Source organism: Phycodurus eques, chromosome 1 (assembly GCF_024500275.1).
Source record: "Phycodurus eques isolate BA_2022a chromosome 1, UOR_Pequ_1.1, whole genome shotgun sequence".
Taxonomy (NCBI): domain Eukaryota; kingdom Metazoa; phylum Chordata; class Actinopteri; order Syngnathiformes; family Syngnathidae; genus Phycodurus; species Phycodurus eques.
This window is the reverse complement of record NC_084525.1, coordinates 1967366-1988709: the sequence shown is the minus strand read 5'-3', so window position 1 is coordinate 1988709 and position 21344 is coordinate 1967366. Positions and strand designations below refer to the sequence as shown.

At 42.6% G+C, this 21344-nt stretch overlaps 1 protein-coding gene across 1 annotated transcript in view; it reads right to left on the bottom strand.

Annotated features, from left to right (window-relative positions):
- The window catches only part of agrn (agrin), a 248631-nt gene that overhangs the window by 35103 nt on the left and 192184 nt on the right, over positions 1-21344 (bottom strand). The window contains 8 exon segments of the mRNA XM_061671858.1: positions 1899-2091; positions 4585-4983; positions 5470-5589; positions 6907-7021; positions 10173-10300; positions 16538-16663; positions 19101-19288; positions 19290-19533. Of these exon segments, the coding sequence (XP_061527842.1) occupies positions 1899-2091; positions 4585-4983; positions 5470-5589; positions 6907-7021; positions 10173-10300; positions 16538-16663; positions 19101-19288; positions 19290-19533 (1513 nt within the window).

The window sequence follows — 21344 nt, the reverse complement described above, 5'->3', positions numbered from 1 at the left end:
AGGACCACCATGGCAACAACGAAGTAACAAACCTCATTGCATCAATTGGTATTGGAGCTTTTAATATAAGTTTTAAAAAAAATGACACATAGTGCTGCTTCTTACAGCAAAAAAGGTGCAGGACTTTTTTTGCTATTGCAAACGATGTGCCTGTAATGAGGCAATTACACACTTCTCCATCTTTCAAAGCCTCTTTCGGAATCAACCTTTTATTTAATGAGGCTTTGTAAGAGAAAATAAGGACACCAAAAGAGAGCTGTCATCCATGTGCACCCACACATTGGGCAAGCTAAAAGCAATTATTTGCCACCAATAATTTTTCATCTCCTCGTGACTTGGATTTGCAGAGCTGTGAGTGCTGAGCTCACTGCTTATTTCTGGAATTGAGTTCCATTTTAAAATGACAAGTGATTCATCTGATCTTGATTACTTCCCTGTTAATTGCACTGGGAATGGGGTGTGGAAAGAAAGAAGGGATTTCAGGAGGCAGCTGCGGATACATGCTCCATTGTAAAAAGAATTGATTTGAATTTGAATAAAGTGTATTGTAATGGTAACCTCTAACTTCTGTGCTTGCTTTATGTCTCTTCAAAGGCTTGCCTTCCCTAGCATGTATTTGTATTCTTTTGTTAACATACACCAGTGATTTGCCGTTTTGATTAAAAGTGTCAAAAAAGTAAAACAATGTAGGAAAATGTTTATTATTGGGGTGGTAGTTTGCGCAGGGTATCATAGTGATCCATTAAAATATGTCGGAAACACTTCTTAATGATACAGGGCAGTTCTACACCACTGCCGATATGACAAAAACATCGTTGACATCTTTTCTGGCGGAGGTTTTGATAGCGCTTGCATTTGATCCTTTGAATGTACGGCTCTACCTAAGGCCCCCATCAAGGGCGCTTCCACTGAATTATATAGTTCTGCATTTTTGAATCATATGGAGACATCCTGCACATACAGTATGCATCATAATTATGTTTATCTCACCAAACATGATTATGAACAGCTTCGCTTTCACAGCTTGAACCTGCAAATCCGCCAATAACCTTCTGTGTCAACATTTCAATTCTTGCCAGTGTTGTTTGCTCCCTGCATCATCACCACCAATAACTTGTATTTGTTTTTATTCATAGCTTTGCTGAAAGCCAAAGCCATTGTAATGACCCACGTTCCTTCACTGGGATTCCTTAGCATTTTAAATTCATAGTAGAAATGCTAAGGTTAAACACAAGTCTTTTCAATTTTTTGGGAAGAAATTATTTAAATTCAAATAATTCATTCAAATGTTGAAGGAGAAATGATGCGTTTTTTTCCCAATTTCCAAAAAGTTTCCAGGTGTCTTGTTATGTCCGGGAAATGTTTTTGTCAAAATACCCGAGGGATGAAGAATTAGAGACATATTTTCAAAGCATATCTCTAACCATAATGCCTCCCATACGCACACACACGCCCACATCCCCCATGGGTGCAAAGCCCCTGAACAACGGAACGACTATTACGACTCCGACTAAGCAAGTGACTTTACATAGTACTCTTCCAGATATGCAAAGAAACTATTTACAACTAAAATAGTAAACAATTTCTCTTCATAGCGGCGACAAAAAAGATCATTCCATTTCAGAAGCAAAAACGGTTTCCTCCCCTTTCCGCGACATGTCAAGGTGGAATTTGTGAACATATGACATTAATGATCCTTCACGTAACTACTTTAAAAATTGTCAACTTACTACCGTTTACTCTTGTTTTGATTCTAAATGGGGAGATCTGCTCAGTGGCGGGGCGAATCTATTCCTGTGGGGATAGAGGGCCGCTGGCCATCCCCAAATCCTGAAAAATCCCAAACTAATTGGCTAGAAACTGCGATGTAGCAGTTTGTCCACGACACGAGTGGTTACCTGAGCTCCACTTTGCTATTCACCAGAGCCAGAGAGATGAAGTCCTTCTTGTTCTCTTGGCCGTTGTAGAGCAGGATACCCGTCATCTCGGATGCCCTGAACTCCATGGCAATGCGCACCGTGTGGTAGGCGCTCATGGTTTGGAAGGCCAAGTAGGAGTGACCTCCGAACGATGGGATAAAGTACTTGATCACTGCAGGGGAACAAGGTCAATGCTGTCAACCGCTGGGATGCACTTCGTTCGGGTACGGTATAACAGGTGTTTCATGGAGATCATGGGGGGAGAGCGACGTCGGGTCTCGATGAGACCCGACTTATTTTTGACAAAGATGATTTTCTCGTTTATTAAAGTGGGGATGATGAGGAGAAAAAGGAGCTGGGCTTTTCATTTGCGCCCTCGAACGCAAGCACGAGAATCTTGAGTTTTTCTGCCTCTTGACAATTGTGATTATCCTCATCATAGATTTTCTCCCTGGGCCCCTATTCTCTCCATCCCCCTATCTTTCGGTTTCTCTGTGTATGACGCCAGCTGATGAGCTCATTCTAAATGAATTGATTGCGCAGATAAATGAATGCGGGTCATTCCACAGATGTGGTGAAATGTTATGAGCAATTATTAAAGGCAAAATACATAAAAAGGCATCAAATATTAACACACAACAGTATCGTCAGTAATCAGGTATCAACATGCAGATATCAAATAATATTGTATCAAGAATGATTTCAAGAACGCATTGTTGTGGTTTTTGACCAGCACCGAAGTGTGACATTTTAGCAGTCATCCATGGAAATAGGCACTGTCTACGTGTTTGTCGCGAAGGTGATGTGCCTTGAGTTGAACAATTTTCAACTCTGGAGCGGTGTCGTGGGGACATCACATGGCGCATCCAATAGGAGAGTGGTTGGCAGAGTAATTTCCGAGTGCTAACAGCAGTTGACCGACCCGGGGAAGAAGCGTCCCTGTTACGCAAGCACTTCCAAATATGGGCAAGCATGCACTGGGGCGCCGTCGTCCTTGCGCGCTGACCCGCAGTGAACACCAAGAAAACCAAGCGGGGTGTGAAAGGGCCTTGAGGATGTGTTCAATGAACAGTATCATTAGGCTCACTTTAACGTTTTAAATGATCAAACACATTTATGTAGACAAATATAACCACTGTGAACTTAAAATGCTGTTTTTAAATGGTGATTTCATTTATTAAAGAAAAAAAAAACATATTCAGATACCTGGCCCTGTGTGAAGAAGTAATGGCCCCCCCAAACCTGTTTGGGCCATCCTCAGCAGCAACAACTGAAATCAAACGTTTTCTATCACTGGCAATGAGTGGTTCACATCTCTGTGGAGATATTTTTGCCCACTCTTCCTTGCAGAATTGTTTAAATTCAGCAAAAACTGAGTTTTATTTGCGCATGAACGACCTTTTTAAGGTCAGGCCACTGCATTTCAATCGTGTTCAAGTCTGGACTTTGGCTCGGCCAGTCCAAGACCGTTTTTTTTTTTTTTTAAGCCATTCATAAGTTGACTTGCTGGTGTGTTTCGGATCGTTATCCTGCTGCAGGATCCAAGTGCGCTTCAGCTTGAGGTCGCAAATTGATGGCTGAACATTCTCCTTCGGGATTTGACGTGAATGAGCAGAATTCATGGTTCCATCAATCACAGCGAGTTGTCCGGGTCCTGAAGGAGCGAAGACCATCACACTACCACCACCATGTTTGACTGTTGGTATGATGTTATTTTTCTGAAATACTGTGCTACGTTTCCGCCAGATGTAACGAGACACACACCTTCCAAAAAGCTCAATGTTCATCTGGGTCAATATAATATTTTCCCGAGAGTCTTGGGAATCATTCAGATGTGGTTTTTTTCACTAAGAAGTAAGTAAGGCGAGCCTTTATTTTCTTTTTGGTCAACAGTGGTTTTTGCCATACAACTCTGCTATGGATGCCATTTTTGCCCAGTCTCTTCTTGATTGTTATGTCATGAACACTGACGTTAACTGAGGTAAGGGAGGCCCGCAGTCCTTTACAAGTTGTCCTGAGTTCATTTGTGGCCTCCTGGATGAGTCACTGTTGCTCTCTTGAGGTAATCTTTGTAGGCCAGCCACTCCTGGGGAGGTTCACCACTGTTCCATTTTCTCCATTGGAGGATAATGGCTCTCCCCGTGGTTTGCTGGAATCCTAAAGCTTTAGAAATGGCTTTTGTAACCCTTTCCCGACTCATAGATGTCAATTACTTTATTTCTCGACTGTTCAGGAATTTCTTTGGATCGTCTTATTTTGTTGCTGCTTTTTTAGATCTTTTGTCCGACTTGGTTTTGTCGGGACAGCTTCTGTTTAAGTGATTTCTTGATTGAACAGGTCTGGAGGTAATCAGGCTTGGGTGATCAGTGAAAATTAACCAAAAATTGTGATTAGCCACAATTAATTCATGATTTAAAAAGGGAGGTAATTACTTTTTCACACAGGGCCAAGTAACTTTGAATGGTTTTTTTCCCCCTTAACAAATGAAACCACTCTTTTAAAAGAGCATTTTAAGTTTACTTGGGTTATATTTGTCTAATCTGTACATTTGTTTGATGATCTTAAACATTAAAGTGGGGAATCTATGCAACGTTATAAGACTTTGAGAAGGGGGCCAATACTTTTTCACGGCACTGTAAAATATTTGAATGAAAACAAAACTTACCTTTCTCGCACACAGATCCTCCGCGCCCGGCGGGGCACTTGCAGCTGAAGCCGTTGCCCTCCTCCTCGCAGGTACCCCCATGGAGGCAGGGGTGGGAATCGCAGGGTCTCTGGTGCTTGTGTAGTCTATCGCGGACGTGGGCGATGGTGGTGGTCGGCGGCATTGCCGTTGTCGTGACGACCGGTTGTGCTGTGGCGGTGACGGGGATCGGGGTGCCGGCGGGTGCTGATGTCGTGGTGGTCCGTCTGCCAGTGATAGGCCTGCGGGTCGTGCCCGGGGGCCGACGGGTGATATAGGGGGAGGTTATCAGATGTCTGGTGGTGGTGGTGGTGGTGGTGGGGGGAGCACGAGTGGTGACTGACGCAGTGGTGGTGGTAAAGAATGGTAAGGAGGATGGACCTGGCAATGAAAAAGATGCAAAACTGTAGTCAACCACAAGGTGCCCTCCAATTGTTGAATGTATCCGTATATATGTATCACAAAAGACAAACTCAAGAAACATGTTCTCGTAATACGTCCGCCGCGTCGCATGAGCAAGCCATTTCTAAACAATTTATGTAAGTTTTATAATGACACCTGAATTAAGGCTATTGTTTAGACATGAGTTATTCATCAGTTTTTGTTGCCTAATAAATTGCTTGAAGTCATTTTGTCTTGAAGCACTCAAATAGTGAGCCAACACTGTCTGTTAAACTGTTTTAAATCACTTAAACCAACCCGTTTATTATTGATTTACAAAGTCATATAAAGTTATCAGTAAGCTGAACTATTTATAAACCCATTTACCCTTTTTACCCTAGCCTGATTGTAATGTGGTAGCCCCCCCCCCCCAAAAAGGAACAACTACACCATTCATTAACTCCTACACGATCCTCCATCAATTACCATAGTTGTTGAAGCGAATATTTTCATCCACTGGCTTCTTCACTGTGATGCTTGTTTCCTTGGAGACCTTCAGCTGTTTAAGCAGGGCTCCCTCGATGTCCTCGACTGTGTATCTTGTATCTATAATAAAGAACAGGCACATCCACTCAGGGCAAGACCTCAGAGGAGCACTACAGAATAAACAGACAGGACTTGTGCTTCTTTAGCGTTGACAGTGGATATACCGGAAAAAACCTGCCTGTGACAGCTGAAGGGTCTCCGGGGACCACTTGTCCTCCACCTGCATGTCAGTCTGCTTTTTTTTCATGTTCCAGATGAACTGGTCCCATAATGTTTGACACGGATGTTTGCTTTACTGGCCACGGAGGACAGTCGCTTTAACGATGCCCGTTAGCCCGTATGACGGGGATGAAGGGCGCTAAATGCGGTTCATAAAAAATAAGCTATATTAACGACAGTTGTTATAGGATAGGGTTTTTGTCAACTGCAACGGGAGATTTGAGTCATCAATTTCTGCGACACTTTGTAAGTTGGCATTTTTAACTGTCATTATTTGACAATATTACAAGCGAGACTGGGCATGACAGGGATTTAAAATGTTCACATTCGAAAGAAAATGACTCAAAGTCTGTATTTTATTGAGAGAGAGAGCTGCAATGCTTTGTTGACTTCCGCTGCCATTATTCTTACTGCGCATGCGCATATGTGCAGTTGTACCGATCAAGGAGATCCCGAGATGATAATCTCAGTGGAACGAGGCGTCTGATGACCGTAAGGAGCTGCACGGATGTTCATGGCAGACCGAGACTGCGGCAGATGAATTGGGATGAAGTTATGGTTTATTTATTCAAGACATTGTGGCAGATGACAGCTAGCTAGCGCTAACTAGCAACTAAGCTAACTTGCTGGCTTACTAGAAGCAGATGTTGCAGCCAGCATAGATTTATGCATTTTATGGCACCGAGATTGCCGCATAATAGACTACGGCCACGATGCGGCGAGGGATCCTGGTCGCAGTAAGCCATTTTAGACTGAAAAAGAAGCGTTTTGGCCGGGAAAAGCGCCCTAAAAAAAAAAGAAAACAAAAACTGCAACCCGGACTTATAACCAGGGGGCCATATATTTTTTTCAAATAATAAAATTTGATTTTTCATTTGTTGGGCAATGTCATGTCTTTATTAAGGAATAGTACAAGGAGTAACGATTCGATTGTGATCCACTAGTCTTTCGTTACTGTCAATCCAGATAGCGACTGGGGATTGAGACGGCAAATCCGAGCTCTCCTATACAACAACAAAAATGACATTTTGCTGCAGTTCACAGTATACATACAAGTGGAACGTGAACTGAGGGAGTTTTTTTTGTGTGTGTGGATAATTTCACAACCTTGAACGACCTCTTGCTTATTTTGTCTTTTGGGTTCAGTCGTGTTCTCACCCGGTTTGAAATTAGCCTCCACAAAGGCTAGGATGGAGTTGCTGGGTGCCAGGTTACGGACACGAACGCTCATGAAGTCTCTGCGTACCGCCGACTTCCTGAATAGGTCGTTGAGCTAAATAAGAGAAGGGGAGATGGAGAGTGTGAGAGGGGGAAAGGATAATAAATGAGGCTCTCAACAAGTGCCAACCTATCGCTAAACCAATTTCATTTCTCAACAACTGTACTCTATCTGCTTGCTAGAAAGTGTGTGCGTATGTGCGTGTGCGTGATTGGAAAAAAAACTGACATTTTTGCTAACCTCGTGACAGGGGCTAAAGCTTGAAGATAAATGTCGTGCTCCTGATTAGTTTTGCCCCAAAATGTGCAAGCAAAATTCAAAGCTTCAAAGTTCCAAGTTTATTTAAGGCCACTATACTTTTAGCTCTGAAAGCTGTTTCTGGTCCGACAAAAAGAATCTGGGACAACATTCAGTCCTCAAATTGGAGCTTCAAAAATGTCACACTATCAAATAAAAAAAGCAAACCCTTTTACGTGTTCCTTCATTCTTCGTTTAAGTTTCTTCATTTTGCCGTGGATTCATCGCACTCACTCGCCTAAATACACATCACGTCCTCATTGAAGCTGCCACGGGACCTGCTAACCCACTTAGCTCACAAACCGCTCTCCAAATATGCTTAGCACTGATTTGACTGAGGCATATTATGTTCCATCTAATGATGCTTTCAAAGAAATCTCATGTGTAATTTGGTGCGATCGCTCAGGTGATTCAAAACCCCAAAAAGAAGAAAGAAGCTAATGCTATGACCAACAGGGCCCTGTCGCATGATTTATTGATTTATCTTTATTTTTTTGGAAAAGAGTTTCTTCCAGTCCCTTTGAACTGAATGTAGCATTCATGCAAATCGGGCATAAACAAAACTCTTGAAATGTACCTACGCAGCACAAATGGCGTCAAAACATACATTGTCCTTCCTTTGATTGCTCTCCTCATCTTAGCTTTTATTTTAACTAGACATCCATGGTTGGTGAGAATGAATGGTTGTAGGTGCCCTGTGATTGACTGGGGACCAGTCCAGGGCATAGTCTGCTCCAGCTCCCTTTCCTTTCTGTCATGGTGACTCAAATGGTGAAAATAAATACCTTTATTGAGATCATCAGCAAATGATAATTTGCTATAATAATGATCATGCCCGTGGCTTATAATTCTTATTACGCAAATATAAAAAAAGCATCTTAACCTTTTGTACAATTCCCCTCTCACTTCTCACAAGAGGACCTTGTATGTGTGCAGAGTGCGTGTTATGTAGCTGATGGCGAGTGGCAACAGAGACACACAAGCTACGGGTTTTATCAGTGGCACTAACACGCACACGCACGTCACTTTGAGGTATCGTAGATGAGGTCCCACTGGATGCTTGTGACACTGAGACAACAGTCGGTCGATGTTGTGACCACACTCAAACGCATACAAGGCCTTATTTCATCAGGAAAGCGAGGCCGCGGCTTGACGACAAAAACGTTCATTTCAAGGGCCGACAATGACAGAGACAACACACTGGACGCATTCAAGCGGTTTCGTTGCGTCTCTACGGACCTCACGCAACTACTACTTTCATTAACATTTTTCAAATAACTTCACTCCTCAAGTTCGCATACTTTTTCTTGCTCCAATTTTGTAAGCAATTGACTTTTTTAGATGTTCATTTTTTAAATTTTTACATTACAATCTTCAAGTCTTACCGCGAAACACGAGATACTTGTACCACTTATTTTTGCAAGAAAATGATTGACTGTGCTAAAAATGCTATTTAAAACATAAACTGTGTAATATTTCAAGGTTCTATAGCTCTTATTTTGAAGTGACACATCAGAGGTTGAAGAAGAACCTTCTGGAGCAGATATTCTTGAGTCATCGGAATAATGATTTCACTGTGGAAAGTTATACTTTCTTAAATGCAGAAAAGAAATAGGCATCGATTGGTCATTTATTTCCCCCCGAACGTGAAACCAATAATCTGAGTATTAGAAAAAACACAAAGCATGAAATGTTCCCACCCGGAATTGATAAAGTAGGCTGTCTAGCAATCTAATACATTTATTGAATGCCCATTGGTAACTATGATGTGCTTTATTTTATGGAAAGAAAATGATCCACAATTGCTGTTGATGGAATTAAAACTGCAAGATCGAAGTTTTCTGAATTGTTGTAGTCAGACGCCTTGAAAAACTATCCCCATTAGTTGAACTGAATTGAAGCAAATTCTGACAGTTTTCCAAACAACGGCAGACTTTGTTGCTTGATGCTCGCGTTTGTGAAAATCACACATCACCACTAACTACTAAGTCATTCTACTTTTGTGATATTCTTAAAAGGATTTGCCAATATGCCTTTGATCCAACGTCACATATCAGCCAGGCAGTGTTGTATTAATGTGATATAAATGTATACTCCACTCAGGCTGCCAGCATACACGTTCTATTCCACTCTCCATCATCCTGGTGCACTTGAATACCATTCAGCAACCTCAGCAGTGTCAACACCTGCAACGAAACCAGCCTGAGTGGACCTGAAGGAGCCGGAGGAATCTGATGAGTCCGGCTCTGAGTGGAGATTTGTCAAATGATGCTTCAAAAGATGACTTAGGCTCTCTCCAGCTCAGAAGTTCTCTGCAGGAGCACTTTGAAGAGAGTTGGTGTAGTGGCAAAATGGAGGCAAAGGGTTCACATTGCCACCATTTTTCAACGTCAATTTGGGCTGGAAATGTTGTCGAGATGCTTTAAAGCACCCATTCATTTATTTCTTTTTTACACTTGAATTGGCAGCTGAATACGTTGAAAATACAACTTCAGATGAGGATAAAGTTTTATGGCAGTGAAACAGTTTGCAAACTATTCCTCACTCACTTCCAACAGCAAATCTGCAGGTTTTTTTTTCCATTTTATTTTGACCTACTTGATGCCAACCAATATTCATTTACCTCCAAGTATTGTTTGTGTCTCTGCAAAAAACAAAACAAAAAAACCCAACAACGATTTGGTCTGGATGTGTGATGTTTTAAGCAGGGCAGAGGTTTTCATCCTAGGCTGTATACACCATTGATAAAATCTGCCACCGTTGCCTGGCAATGTAAAATGGGAAGATAAGAGAAAAGCTTGCTTTGTGGGGGACAGACAGCTAAAAGAAGATTGGAGATTCCGATTTCGAAACAATTTTATCTTTGGAAAGGGAATCTGTTCCACGGACGGTGACGCTCAGCACTTACGGCACTCTCGATGCTGCGGGCTGTCTCTCCGAAAAGCTCCGATTTCGGGTCCTCCATCTCGGGGGTGTAGACTATTTCTTGTCCCTCCACCTGGTCCAAGTGCAGGAAACCACTGAACTTCATGGTGGCTAGCGGGAGACAAGATGAGATCATGAAACCGATGCATTTGTCTTCATCTCACTTCCTGCTGCCTTCACACACTTTTCATTTTCAACTACAGTGCCAGTTGTGGGTTAGTGATGGATTGTGTGTTGGTGTGTGTCTGACAAAGGCAAGTTAGTGTGTGCCGCTGATTGGGTTTTTCACAAGTCCGGTAGTAAAAGTGGGGGGAGGGACATATTTGCTGGTGAATGCTGTGGAAGTGGAAGAGGTGGATAGTGAAATGTGAGAGGGAGGGTAGAATGCGAAAATTTGGGCCATTTTCTTTTCTTTTACCAGACGGCGATTCATCCCAAAAGCTGACTGAAGCGTGGAGGGCTGGGTAAAAAGGGTAAAAACATGTTATAGACACACACAACACATGAGAGGAAAAGACCACACGAACCAAACATTTGTGTCCTCATGCACACTGGGTACATACAACGAGAAAAATGACTAAATTGTGAAAAAAATGTGACGATAAATGATTTGTCAATGTCAACGATTTTCTAAAATGAGTATTTTATTGAAGCGGCTTTTGCCTCAATGACATCATACATTCTTCTTGACAAGTAGTCTATGGCACGTATTGACTCACACATGCAAAAAGCGAAATATGGTGAGGGCATTTCATGTGGGCTCTGGCTGAACCATTTCAATACTGTTGATTTTGCTCTGCTGAAGCCATTCTGCTGTTGATTTGGACGTATGTTCGCTGCGCTCATTTCATGAGCTAAAGCAATATTGCGATGCACGAAAGACAAAAACCTTTAAGCGTTTCAAAATATCAACCCTCATGTGCCTAATGGGCGATCACAAAAGTGCCATTCTCGGCAAAGAAATGATTCTCTGAGTGCAACTTTGGAGGTTACGTCGCGCGACATCATTCGGCTCTCTGCACGATTTTACTCCCGAGTCGAGGGCTCCACAGCCAGCGAGGACGTGCGGGATTCTGAGCTTCCACGCTGCTTGTAATCAACAGAACAAATTGCCCAAATCAATCATGGTTGCCCCTGTCTGAGCCTCAGCAAGGGGGAAATGGGAGGAGCACTTGTATGATTATCGTGAAAGATAGTCTTAATTGTCTCTTAAGAGCAGCAGGGCTGTGACTGATGCAGCCTAGCTCAAAGTGCACAGAAAGACGCTAGACACCGCACCCTTCGTTCTGCAGCACTTTTACAGGTGGTGACTCATTGATTCAGATCTAATGGTGTCCATAAAACAGAAGCAAACTGAACAAAGTCTGGCTGGTAAAATGAGCTGGGAGGAAAAAGCACACCGGTTGAGAGAGTTTAAATGTGCGAGGAAGACAAACATCAGAGAGGGTGATGTGCCGGGCTGGTACTGTGGCGAAGAATGGAATAAAAGTGGAGAGACAGAACTGTTGGAACATCAGCTTCTACTGAACTGTGAAGCATAATGGTTGTCGGATGTCCACTAGCGTATTGAAGAGTAGCTGGAACTAAGCGCACCATTAACGCTCACGCAAGCAATTGCTGGCCATTATCTTTGAAGTCATATCGGTGCTACTGCCTTGCTCAAATGTAACATACTTCAGGCTGAGAATGATGACGTTGCCCTGGAGGGAAACCATAAGGCCAAAAGTAAACCCACAGACCAGATAACTGGCTTTTCGCTAATTAGATAGAGCAACAAACAGTCTTTTCCCACTTTGATGTGCCAATAGAGTGGTGCAATTAGAAAAGTGGAGACAAGTTAGGCTGTGTTTAAGCTGCAGCACCCAACCCCAATTTAGTGCCTCGTCCGTCCAGCATAATGAAGCGCTTTAACGTCAGTGAGCTCTCGATATTGTAGACGTTTTGAACAGGAATGAGAAATTTCAAACGGAATTTACCTGTCGATACAGAAATGTGAGCCAGCTCGCTGTGCTCCTCAAACACAAATGCGTCAAGCAGAACATTCAAACACTAAAACTTCTGTTGATAAATGTAAGAAAATTCATTAACGATAAATTGACATTTTAATCAAGAAATAAAAACGGGATTTACTAGTTTTTTGTTTTTTCTTCAATGGTCAATTTTGAAAATGGCATATACCTTGTTTTTTCTTTTTTTCTTCAATGGTCATTGTACCTCTATTGCGGCACGGTGGGCGACTGGTTAGAGCGTCAGCCTCACAGTTAGTTCCTGAGGACCCGGGTTCAATCCCCGGCCCCGCCTGTGTGGAGTTTGCATGTTCTCCCCGTGCCTGCGTGGCTTTTCTCCGGGCACTCCGGTTTCCTCCCACATCCCAAAAACATGCATTCATTGGAGACTCTAAATTGCCCGTAGGTGTGAATGTGAGTGCAAATGGTTGTTTGTTTGTATGTGCACTGCGATTGGCTGGCAACCATTTCAGGGTGTACCCCGCCTCCTGTCTGATGACAGCTGGGATAGGCTCCAGCACACTCCGCGACCCAAGTGAGGAGAAGCGGCTCAGAAAATGGATGGATGCACCTCTATTGTTGCCTCCTATGTTAGTTATTAATTTAATGTTCTATGCTTTTGCTATAGTTTGGATTTGTTCCAGGTGTTTTTGATGTTGTTGTTGTTTTTTTTTACCAGGGGTGCAGTATTTGGGTGCGAATGTACAGTATCCTGTACTGTAGAATAGATACTGTATTTCAATGACGACAGGCTCACATGGACGTGTATCCGATCTGTCATTTTACAATAAATTGCAGACGCGTCAGTATTCATATTTGTATTCTTATTAAAAAGCGGCCTTTTTCTGTTAATGCAGCTATACACGGGAGCCAAAAAAACTGAAGTGTGTCACTTGAGCCATGTAGCACAAGTGTAACTCAAACCATGGTTCTGTTTGTATTTAGTCTACTAAATATGAATCCATCTGAATCCATCCAGCCATTCATTTTCTCTACCATGTATCCTGTTTAGGGTCACGATAGAAAATTAAGCGGACTACACAAGTACCAAGTGGACACACTAGGGCTGCACGATATGGGGGAAAAAAATGACATTGCGATTTTTTTTATTTATTAATTTTTTTAAACCTGCGATATATATACAGTATTGTGGTGTGAAACAATACAGGATCAGTGTTGGGAAAGTTCATTTTCTACGCGAACCCGTTCAAAGTTCAGTTCATCGTTCAGGTCATAGTTCATACTGTAATTCAAAGTTAAAACTAACTATGTTCACTGGTCCAAAATGATATTAGTTCGTAGTTTTTTTTGTCCCCCAATATGTCGCTGACAGGCTCGTACACTCAAAATGCTGGCATTTCGTTTCCCCATTGATGCCACCCATTCAGTCCACACTAGTAGCCAGCAGCAGCTTTCACCCTACAAGCTCAAAAACATGAGGAAAAACTTGTTGCATGAATGGTGTTTTTTGTTTTGTTTTTTTTAAATGAGGAATTAAAACAAAAACAGGACTTTTGTCGTTAATGTGCATACAAAAACAAGCAACACCGTATGAGAGGAACGGTGGTGAAAGGACGGTCATTGCACCGGACTATTGCAATATTAGTCGTTCGAACTGCTCTAAGTGCTAGAGGACTCTGCATCTTTTTGCACAATTGTTTTTTGTCAATGTCTTTATGTCCCCAAAGTGTTCTGTAAATTGACTGTTTGTTGTACTAGAGCGGCTCCAACTACCGGAGACAAATTCCTTGTGTGTTTTGGACATACTTGGCAAATAAAGATGATTCTGATTCTGATTCTGATAATTTTGCATTCCTTCCAGCTCTGGTTGACAATATTAGCAAAATAATATATCTAATCTTAAAAAAGAAGAAAAAAAATTCCATATTATCAGTGTGATCGGACAATGTTTTAACGAATGCATTCTGATACAAATAATAATTGTCCTAGTCATCCATTTTTACCATTATGTACTGTATTACAAAAGAACACATTCACTCCCATTTACGCAGTGTCCCTGAAAGCATCTCGCGCACTCACGCAGCTGCCGCGTGCCTGCCTACAGTAGTTTCTTTCTGAAGAGCGATCCAGGAAATGCAGCGAGTGCATTCTTTCTATTAGCATGTCCAAACGTGTCCTTCTACTGGCCACTTTTAATATTACAGTTTAATCACTGTATATTACAGAACACCAACATCGCAGCAGACCCCGTGATGTAACTGTTGCGCACACGTACATCGCGATGGCGATGGTCAAAGAAAATATCGTGCAGCTCTACTACACACTGAACTGGTCGTCACAGGTAGATTGGGAATAAGCAACTGAGTGGAATTGATCCTGCGTCGGGTGATGCAAAATCTGATGCAATTGATCTGCATGTTGCGTTCCTCTTCTTCTCCTGGTAGGTTACACACAGTCACACTGCTATGATGTCAAATCTATTTCAGTGATTCTCAACCACATACGTGTGCCGTGGGACATTATAAAATGTTACGTAATTGCTCCAAAAATGATTTATTTACAAGAAATAATCTTTTTTTTCATCTATTTATGCCAGTGAGGCATAGCGACAGACAGAACAAATAAATACTATTTTATTAGATGGCATACAGCAATTAATGTATCCACATTTTTGTTTGTTGGTGTGCCGTGAGATTTTCCAACTAACCTTAAAAATACAGTGTGGGATGTGGGGCAGAGAATTCTACTGGTCTGACTTTGTACTCTGGGATACTGCAGGACAGAGACACTGCTCCAAATGTACCAGTTAGATTAACACTGTTGGGACACATAAAAATATATATATATTTGGCAAAAGGGATGGAGTAGGCACAGAGCCCTTTATCTCTTTGAAGTGCGTCTGTCCGAAAACACTGATTGGACTGAAAGCCCTTTAGTAGCTGATCCACTCACTCTCCCTGGCGGAGTCCGCAGAGAAATAGTGTTACAAAGCTGGATTGACACTTCATCTGGAGAGAAAAGTGAGATGTAGCACACAAGGGAGCTATTGAAGAGTGTCACGGACTAATAAAAAGTGCGGTCGAGTGAGTGTGGCCGAGATTAAAATTGAAGAACAAAATGTGAAGGAAGATCAAGATTGACCACAAATAGAGACAATGACAGTTACTTCAAAGCACAGCAGCCTTAAAATAAACTCCCTAGAGTATCAGTGGTTTGGAATGATGAACATTAGATTCTATAAATACTGTATGTTGCCAGACTGAGGTCGTGTGATACATTCGATACAAAGATTTACTGTATTTATTTAAGTTCAATGCATCCACAGTCCCGAATACAATGTAAGATGTACTGTATGTCGGGACAGTAGTTGGCAATGTCACTTTGTAAGAAACATTACGCGCATTGGCATCTCCTGCTTGTCCTCCAGCGTCATACACTAAAGCACATTTTGAAGGCCGTGTATAACCGCATTTGGGATTCGACATAAGTGTACAGTAAGTGTTGTGACTCAGATGGACTCAGTAGCAAACTAGTACATGTATACTTTGCAGGAGAAGTGCAATTGAATGATCATTTTCAGAAAAAAAGAAATGGCATTTTCAAAAACCTCCACTTTGAAACCTCGCATTGCAAAAGGCCATTGTCATGTTAAACGAAGGGCCACACAACGTTATTGTGAATTTACAGTCGAAAATGTGTATCAATTCGACACCTCGGAAATGATGTGGACATGTAATATAAGCTTCAAATTCATCTCAAACCTCAAACAAGCCGAGCGACTATAGCCTTTCAGTGGCCAAATCTTGGGAGGGGCATTGTAAGGCAATGACACGCAGTGCATTCTGGCTCTTGTAGTTCCTACAATCTGTCCTCTGTTATTTCATCGAACATATCGGTTTTGTGAAAGGATCACCTTCTCAGTCATGACAAACTTTGGTCATATTTTCCCACGTTAGATTTGTTTACTTCCTATCCATCTGCCAAAATTTGAGGGAGATGATTCATGAAAGCAGAGACTATACCAGCTGTTCATCTGTTTGTTTACTGCAGATGGCAGAATATTAGTACCCTCAAAGTAAACATTGGAAATGAACACACACACACACACACACACACACAATCTCTTGACAGAATACATTATAAAAATGAGAAAACAGAACTTTAGAAGGCATCAAATTGGACATATAAGCAAAAAATATGCAGCAGATATTTTGCAGGCGATGTCTGCGGCTAATCCAAATTTTTTTAACCATGCCTAACACTGTTTATGGATTTAATTTCCATAAAGTCACTTTTTCGCCCAAAAAGTGAAACTTAACTGAAAGTTACATTTGGATCCAAATTGAATGTACGGATGACATTTTGGCTCATTTAAACTTACGTGGACAGTTGGTTCCCTCTTGGGTGCTGGCCGGAGTCTCACTGTCAGGGCAGCATCCAAATTCTGTGTTGTCACATGAAGACCTCTGGTCAGCGATGGGTATTGCGGAGTTTTCCAATGTGGGTCCTGGACGGCGGGGTGGGGTGCAATTATTAGAAACACCAATGCAAATTACAATCCGAATACTCAAGATCATATCAAATTAATACCACTCTGACAATGCCTTTCTATAAATGTCACAGTCAATTTCTTGTCATTTGGTTTGTTTGTCTTGTTTTAAGCCTGTTAATTGTCCTTGGTTCTGTCTTACTGTGATCTGGAGGCAAATTCCATAAATTCCATTCCATTGGTTCTGATGTTCTGTTCCTGACAGTTCTCCCTGTCCTTTCTTCTCCTTTTATGTCAGTCGTGAAGTTTTATAATGAGTCACATAAACTATTTGTAGTGTTTGCAAGACAAATTGGAATTGGAAAAAGCCCAGACAGACAGTCAATTAGTTTACTGCCATTACCAGCATATCTGTTAAAAAAAACGCCAGTGGTCTTTCTATCTAGAGAGCTGACTGATAGCTAGCCTTCGATGCATCTCACGAAGAGAAAAGATATGCAAGTATGCTTCTTGCATATGCGGCTGTATTAGAACATAAAAAATCATAAAGGTGTGTGGTCGTGCTCGCTGACCAACTGTGTAATACACTGCACAAGCGGCGAACCTCCATCTTCTCGAATGACGGTGTCGGCGGAAGGGGCGTCTCGGCCGAAGCGGCGCAGTTTATGGTCGCTCTGAGATCAGAAATAATCATGGAGGCAAACAGCTAACGGCTAAACAAGTCGTAAAGACGTCAAGAGACAGGGGGGGACATTTTACTCAAGGACTCGCGGTCAAAGGAAGGAGGGAGGAGAAAGATGAGGGGCTTGTAGGGCATCTGTTGGAGTGTGGTCTGCAGATTTATGGATGCTGAGCCGAAGAGGAGAGGGCAATGTGGATTGGCAAGGAGACTTCACCACAACTCCATTGGGAGCCATAGGAATAACTGTCACATAAGCATGCACTAACACACACTCACAAATATTAAGTGTGGATTTCAATAGAGCACTACTATACATGTGCAAGGTATGTACGCATCCCCACTACCTGCTTGTCTTATATACTGTCTGTACTGTACTGGTGCACTAATAATGGTGCAAACCTAGCTGGTTGGTTACAATCAATATCATCAATAGACACACAAAAAGGTTAGGAATCAATTGTACAAAACAAACAAAACAAAACAAAAAAACACTCAGGAATGGTTGGATAGACATTCATTCGCACAAGACAGCAGGTCTCCTTGGTAGACAGGCTACACGCTTCTTGCGTCACCGAGCATTGGTCAGCGTTTGACAGGGGAATAAATCAAAGATACACTGAGAGAGCGTGAAGGCAAGGAGGAGGAGGCGGAAGAAGAAGAAGACCACGTCGGGGTCACGCTATTCCGACCATTCGATACGTTTTCCGCAAGCTGACAACTGAGGAGTCTGGGTGGAGGGAAAACAAGACAAGATCTGATGGAAAGGCGCCAGTCATCCTTAGGCACCAGGGCATGTCGGGAAAGATTTGGGACTACTCGTCATGTGACTGTGACTGATTGAAGGCAGCCTGTATGCACACATTCACAATTCAAACCGCCCAGTCATATCATCCCCTCAATTCAGACTCCAAAGAGACCCAGACACGGGCCAGCGGTTTCATCTGGCCGACTGAAAGTGGATTCTTCTGCTTGCTATTTGAGGGTTGGAAGAATGACAGCATGTGCGGTGGGCAATGACAATGAACCATGCAGATTCCTTTCTTACTCAAATTGAGATACACGCTAAAAGGCCACAACATTAGGTTTTCCCTGGGCAATATCAATAATAATAATAATAATAATAATAATTAATTTGAATTGACACTGTCAGACAGGTATTCATTTAACAATGCATTTCTTAGGGATGTGAAATTCTTTGCATTGCATCACAGTATACTATGTTGTGTCTAATTAAACAAATGTAAATGGTATCACTGACATTTTCTTTATGAATTGCTGTATTGTATTCTTAACTTTGTGAGAAATATGTAGGCGGGTATCTATGAAGGCTGTATAACACAGGTGCTCATCCACACTTGGATTGTTCAGTCTTGGTAGAGGTCCTTGCTCCAATGAGTGCCGCTGTAGCTTTGCTAAGATTTCAGGAGTTTCTGCACAACTTGCTGTTCTCTCAACAGCAATATTCACTACTGTCATTGTGAAATGTGTACCTTTGTAACAGTGTCCATCAAAAGTCAACATTATTATCTTTGGTATTTTTGTTGTTTTTTTTGCTGCATTGAGTCTCATTAGAATGTGCAAGTGAGGTCAATGACTGAACATTATAAAACAAAATAATAAACACATATCTTCATAAAATAATCCCATACTTGACTTAAAGTATCTAATGACATGAATATGTTATGGTATGACATCAAACATTTGGTTCATACTCACAATATCTATAGCTACGAAAGCATTATGGGTATGATTAATGAAAGAGCAAGGATTTACCAAAAGTCTCCTCCGCCCCACTGGCCTCTGTTAGGATGCCGCTACCTGCTTCCTCTTCCAGCTCCTCCTCTTCCTCAGCTTGGTCATCTCCACTCGGCTCCCCACTGCCTGAACCCTCGAAAGAATTTGCCGCAGCGGTGGGGGCGGGGCTACTGCGAGAGGCGGTAGCGGCAGGGGTAGCGGTTGACCAGTGGCGACTGAGTTTGGATGTGGATGGAGTGGTGGTGGTGGTGTTTTTTTTGCGTACGGTGGTGGGTGAGGGTGGGTGAGGGCGTGTTGGCAGGGGTCTGCACCGTAGTCTCAGCAGTCTCGGCCGTTCTCGGAGACGGGATGGCCCACACCTTGTTATGATTTAAGGGGGCTGGCGTTGTGATGGTGGTGGCGGCGGCAAGGGGGGTTGGAGTGGGTCGCTCAGCCCGCTCGGAGATGGTTTCTGGTGGAGGGAAGGGGAGGAAGCAAGGAATGGATGAATGATTGAGCCAAGATGGAAATGTTTGAAACTTGTGACATTGGCTGAAATTCGCCCTTCATTGGAAAACTTACACTTCAATGGCAACTAAATAAAAAATTTTCTTTACCGATGACAAACAAATTTACACCCTCCATCACGGTGATGGTCAGCAATGTCATTATGATGCTACAATGAATAATGCGCCACACATTTTCAATGGGAGACAGGTCTGGAATGCAGGCAGGCCAGTCTAGTACCCACACTCTTTTACTACGTTGCCACGCTGTTGTAACACGTGCAGAATGTGGTTTGGCATTGTCTTGCTGAAATAATCAGGGGCGTCCATGAAAAACACGTTGCTTGGATGGCAGCATATGTTTCTCCAAAACCTGTATGTACCTTTCAGCATTAATGGTGCCTTCACACATGTGTAAGTTACCCATGCCATTGGCACTAACACAGCCCCATACCATGCTGGCTTTTGAACTTTGCGTCCATAACAGTCCGGATGTTTCTTTTCCCATTTACTGACATTGGTTTTCTGAAGTGCCGCCTGAGGGATCAAAGGTCATGGGCATTCAATGTTGGACTTTGAGCCACCAAACTTTCACTCCGTCAAGCGCATCTCCAAGGACACACATTCCCTTGGCGCAGACCGGCCTGCCAAATTGTTAAACACATGCAGTGAGACTTGTGCTTGCACGAAAATCAAGATATGCCAGTTTTGACGCTCACCCACAGTTGCATCATCTACGAAAATGGAGCCCTGAGTGTTTTGATGCTTTAATGCAAACAGTGGTTAACTTACATTTACACTTTTATGACATGAAAATGTTACCACTAACATTGTCTTCACAGTTAAGATTTTATGACGGTTGTCCTATAGAAAGAAATATTACAAAATCCAAACAAAACGGGGGTCCGAGAACGGATTGTATTCATCCTAAGAGTTTCCAACAAGATGACACACAGAGCTATGTGCACTTTAGTGTTTCAACTGCGGCGGCCCTGTGCACGACTGGTTAACACATCTGCCTCACAGTTCTGAGGACTGGGGTTCAAATCCCGGCCCCGCCTGTGTGGAGTTTGCATATTCTCCCCGTGCCTGCGTGTGTTTTCTCTGGGTACTCCGGTTTCCTCCCACATCCCAAAAACATGCATGGTAGGTTAATTGAAGACTGGCGACCAGTTGAGGGTGTACCCTCGCCCGAAGATAGCTGGGATAGGCTCCAGCACACCCGTGACCGTAGTGAGGATAAGCAGTATAGAAAATGGATGGATGAATGTTTCAACTGCACATTCTTCACACAGCATTGCACTCATCGCATGGTTAGAGTGTCTTTCTAGCATTTTTTGCACACTTACTATTTATGTTTGTGTGTTGCATGTACACCGCGGCAGTGCCTTTGAATTTTCTATCCATATTCACATGCTGCCTTGCAGGAGCAAAGCTTTAATCACCAACAGCCAGTGCCGCTGGTGATGAATGATTGATAGAAACAGGCCATGAAAAAAAACAACCAAGCTGCTTTAACTCAGGGCTTCAAAGGCAGCACTCCACTCGCTGGCGCCAACGTCGTCAACGCCACCACAAACAGACGCACGGCAAACTCGCTCGGCAAAGAATCACTCAGAATATGGAGAAGAGAGGAAGCTCGCTGCCGAGAAACCATCATTACCCACTGAAAAAAGGACATAACTGTGTGTGATGAAAGAACGATAAATAGGACAAAAAGTCCCCCTGAAGAAGAGTGAGTAAATAAGGAGAAGCTACTTAAGCAAGTAAGCTGGGA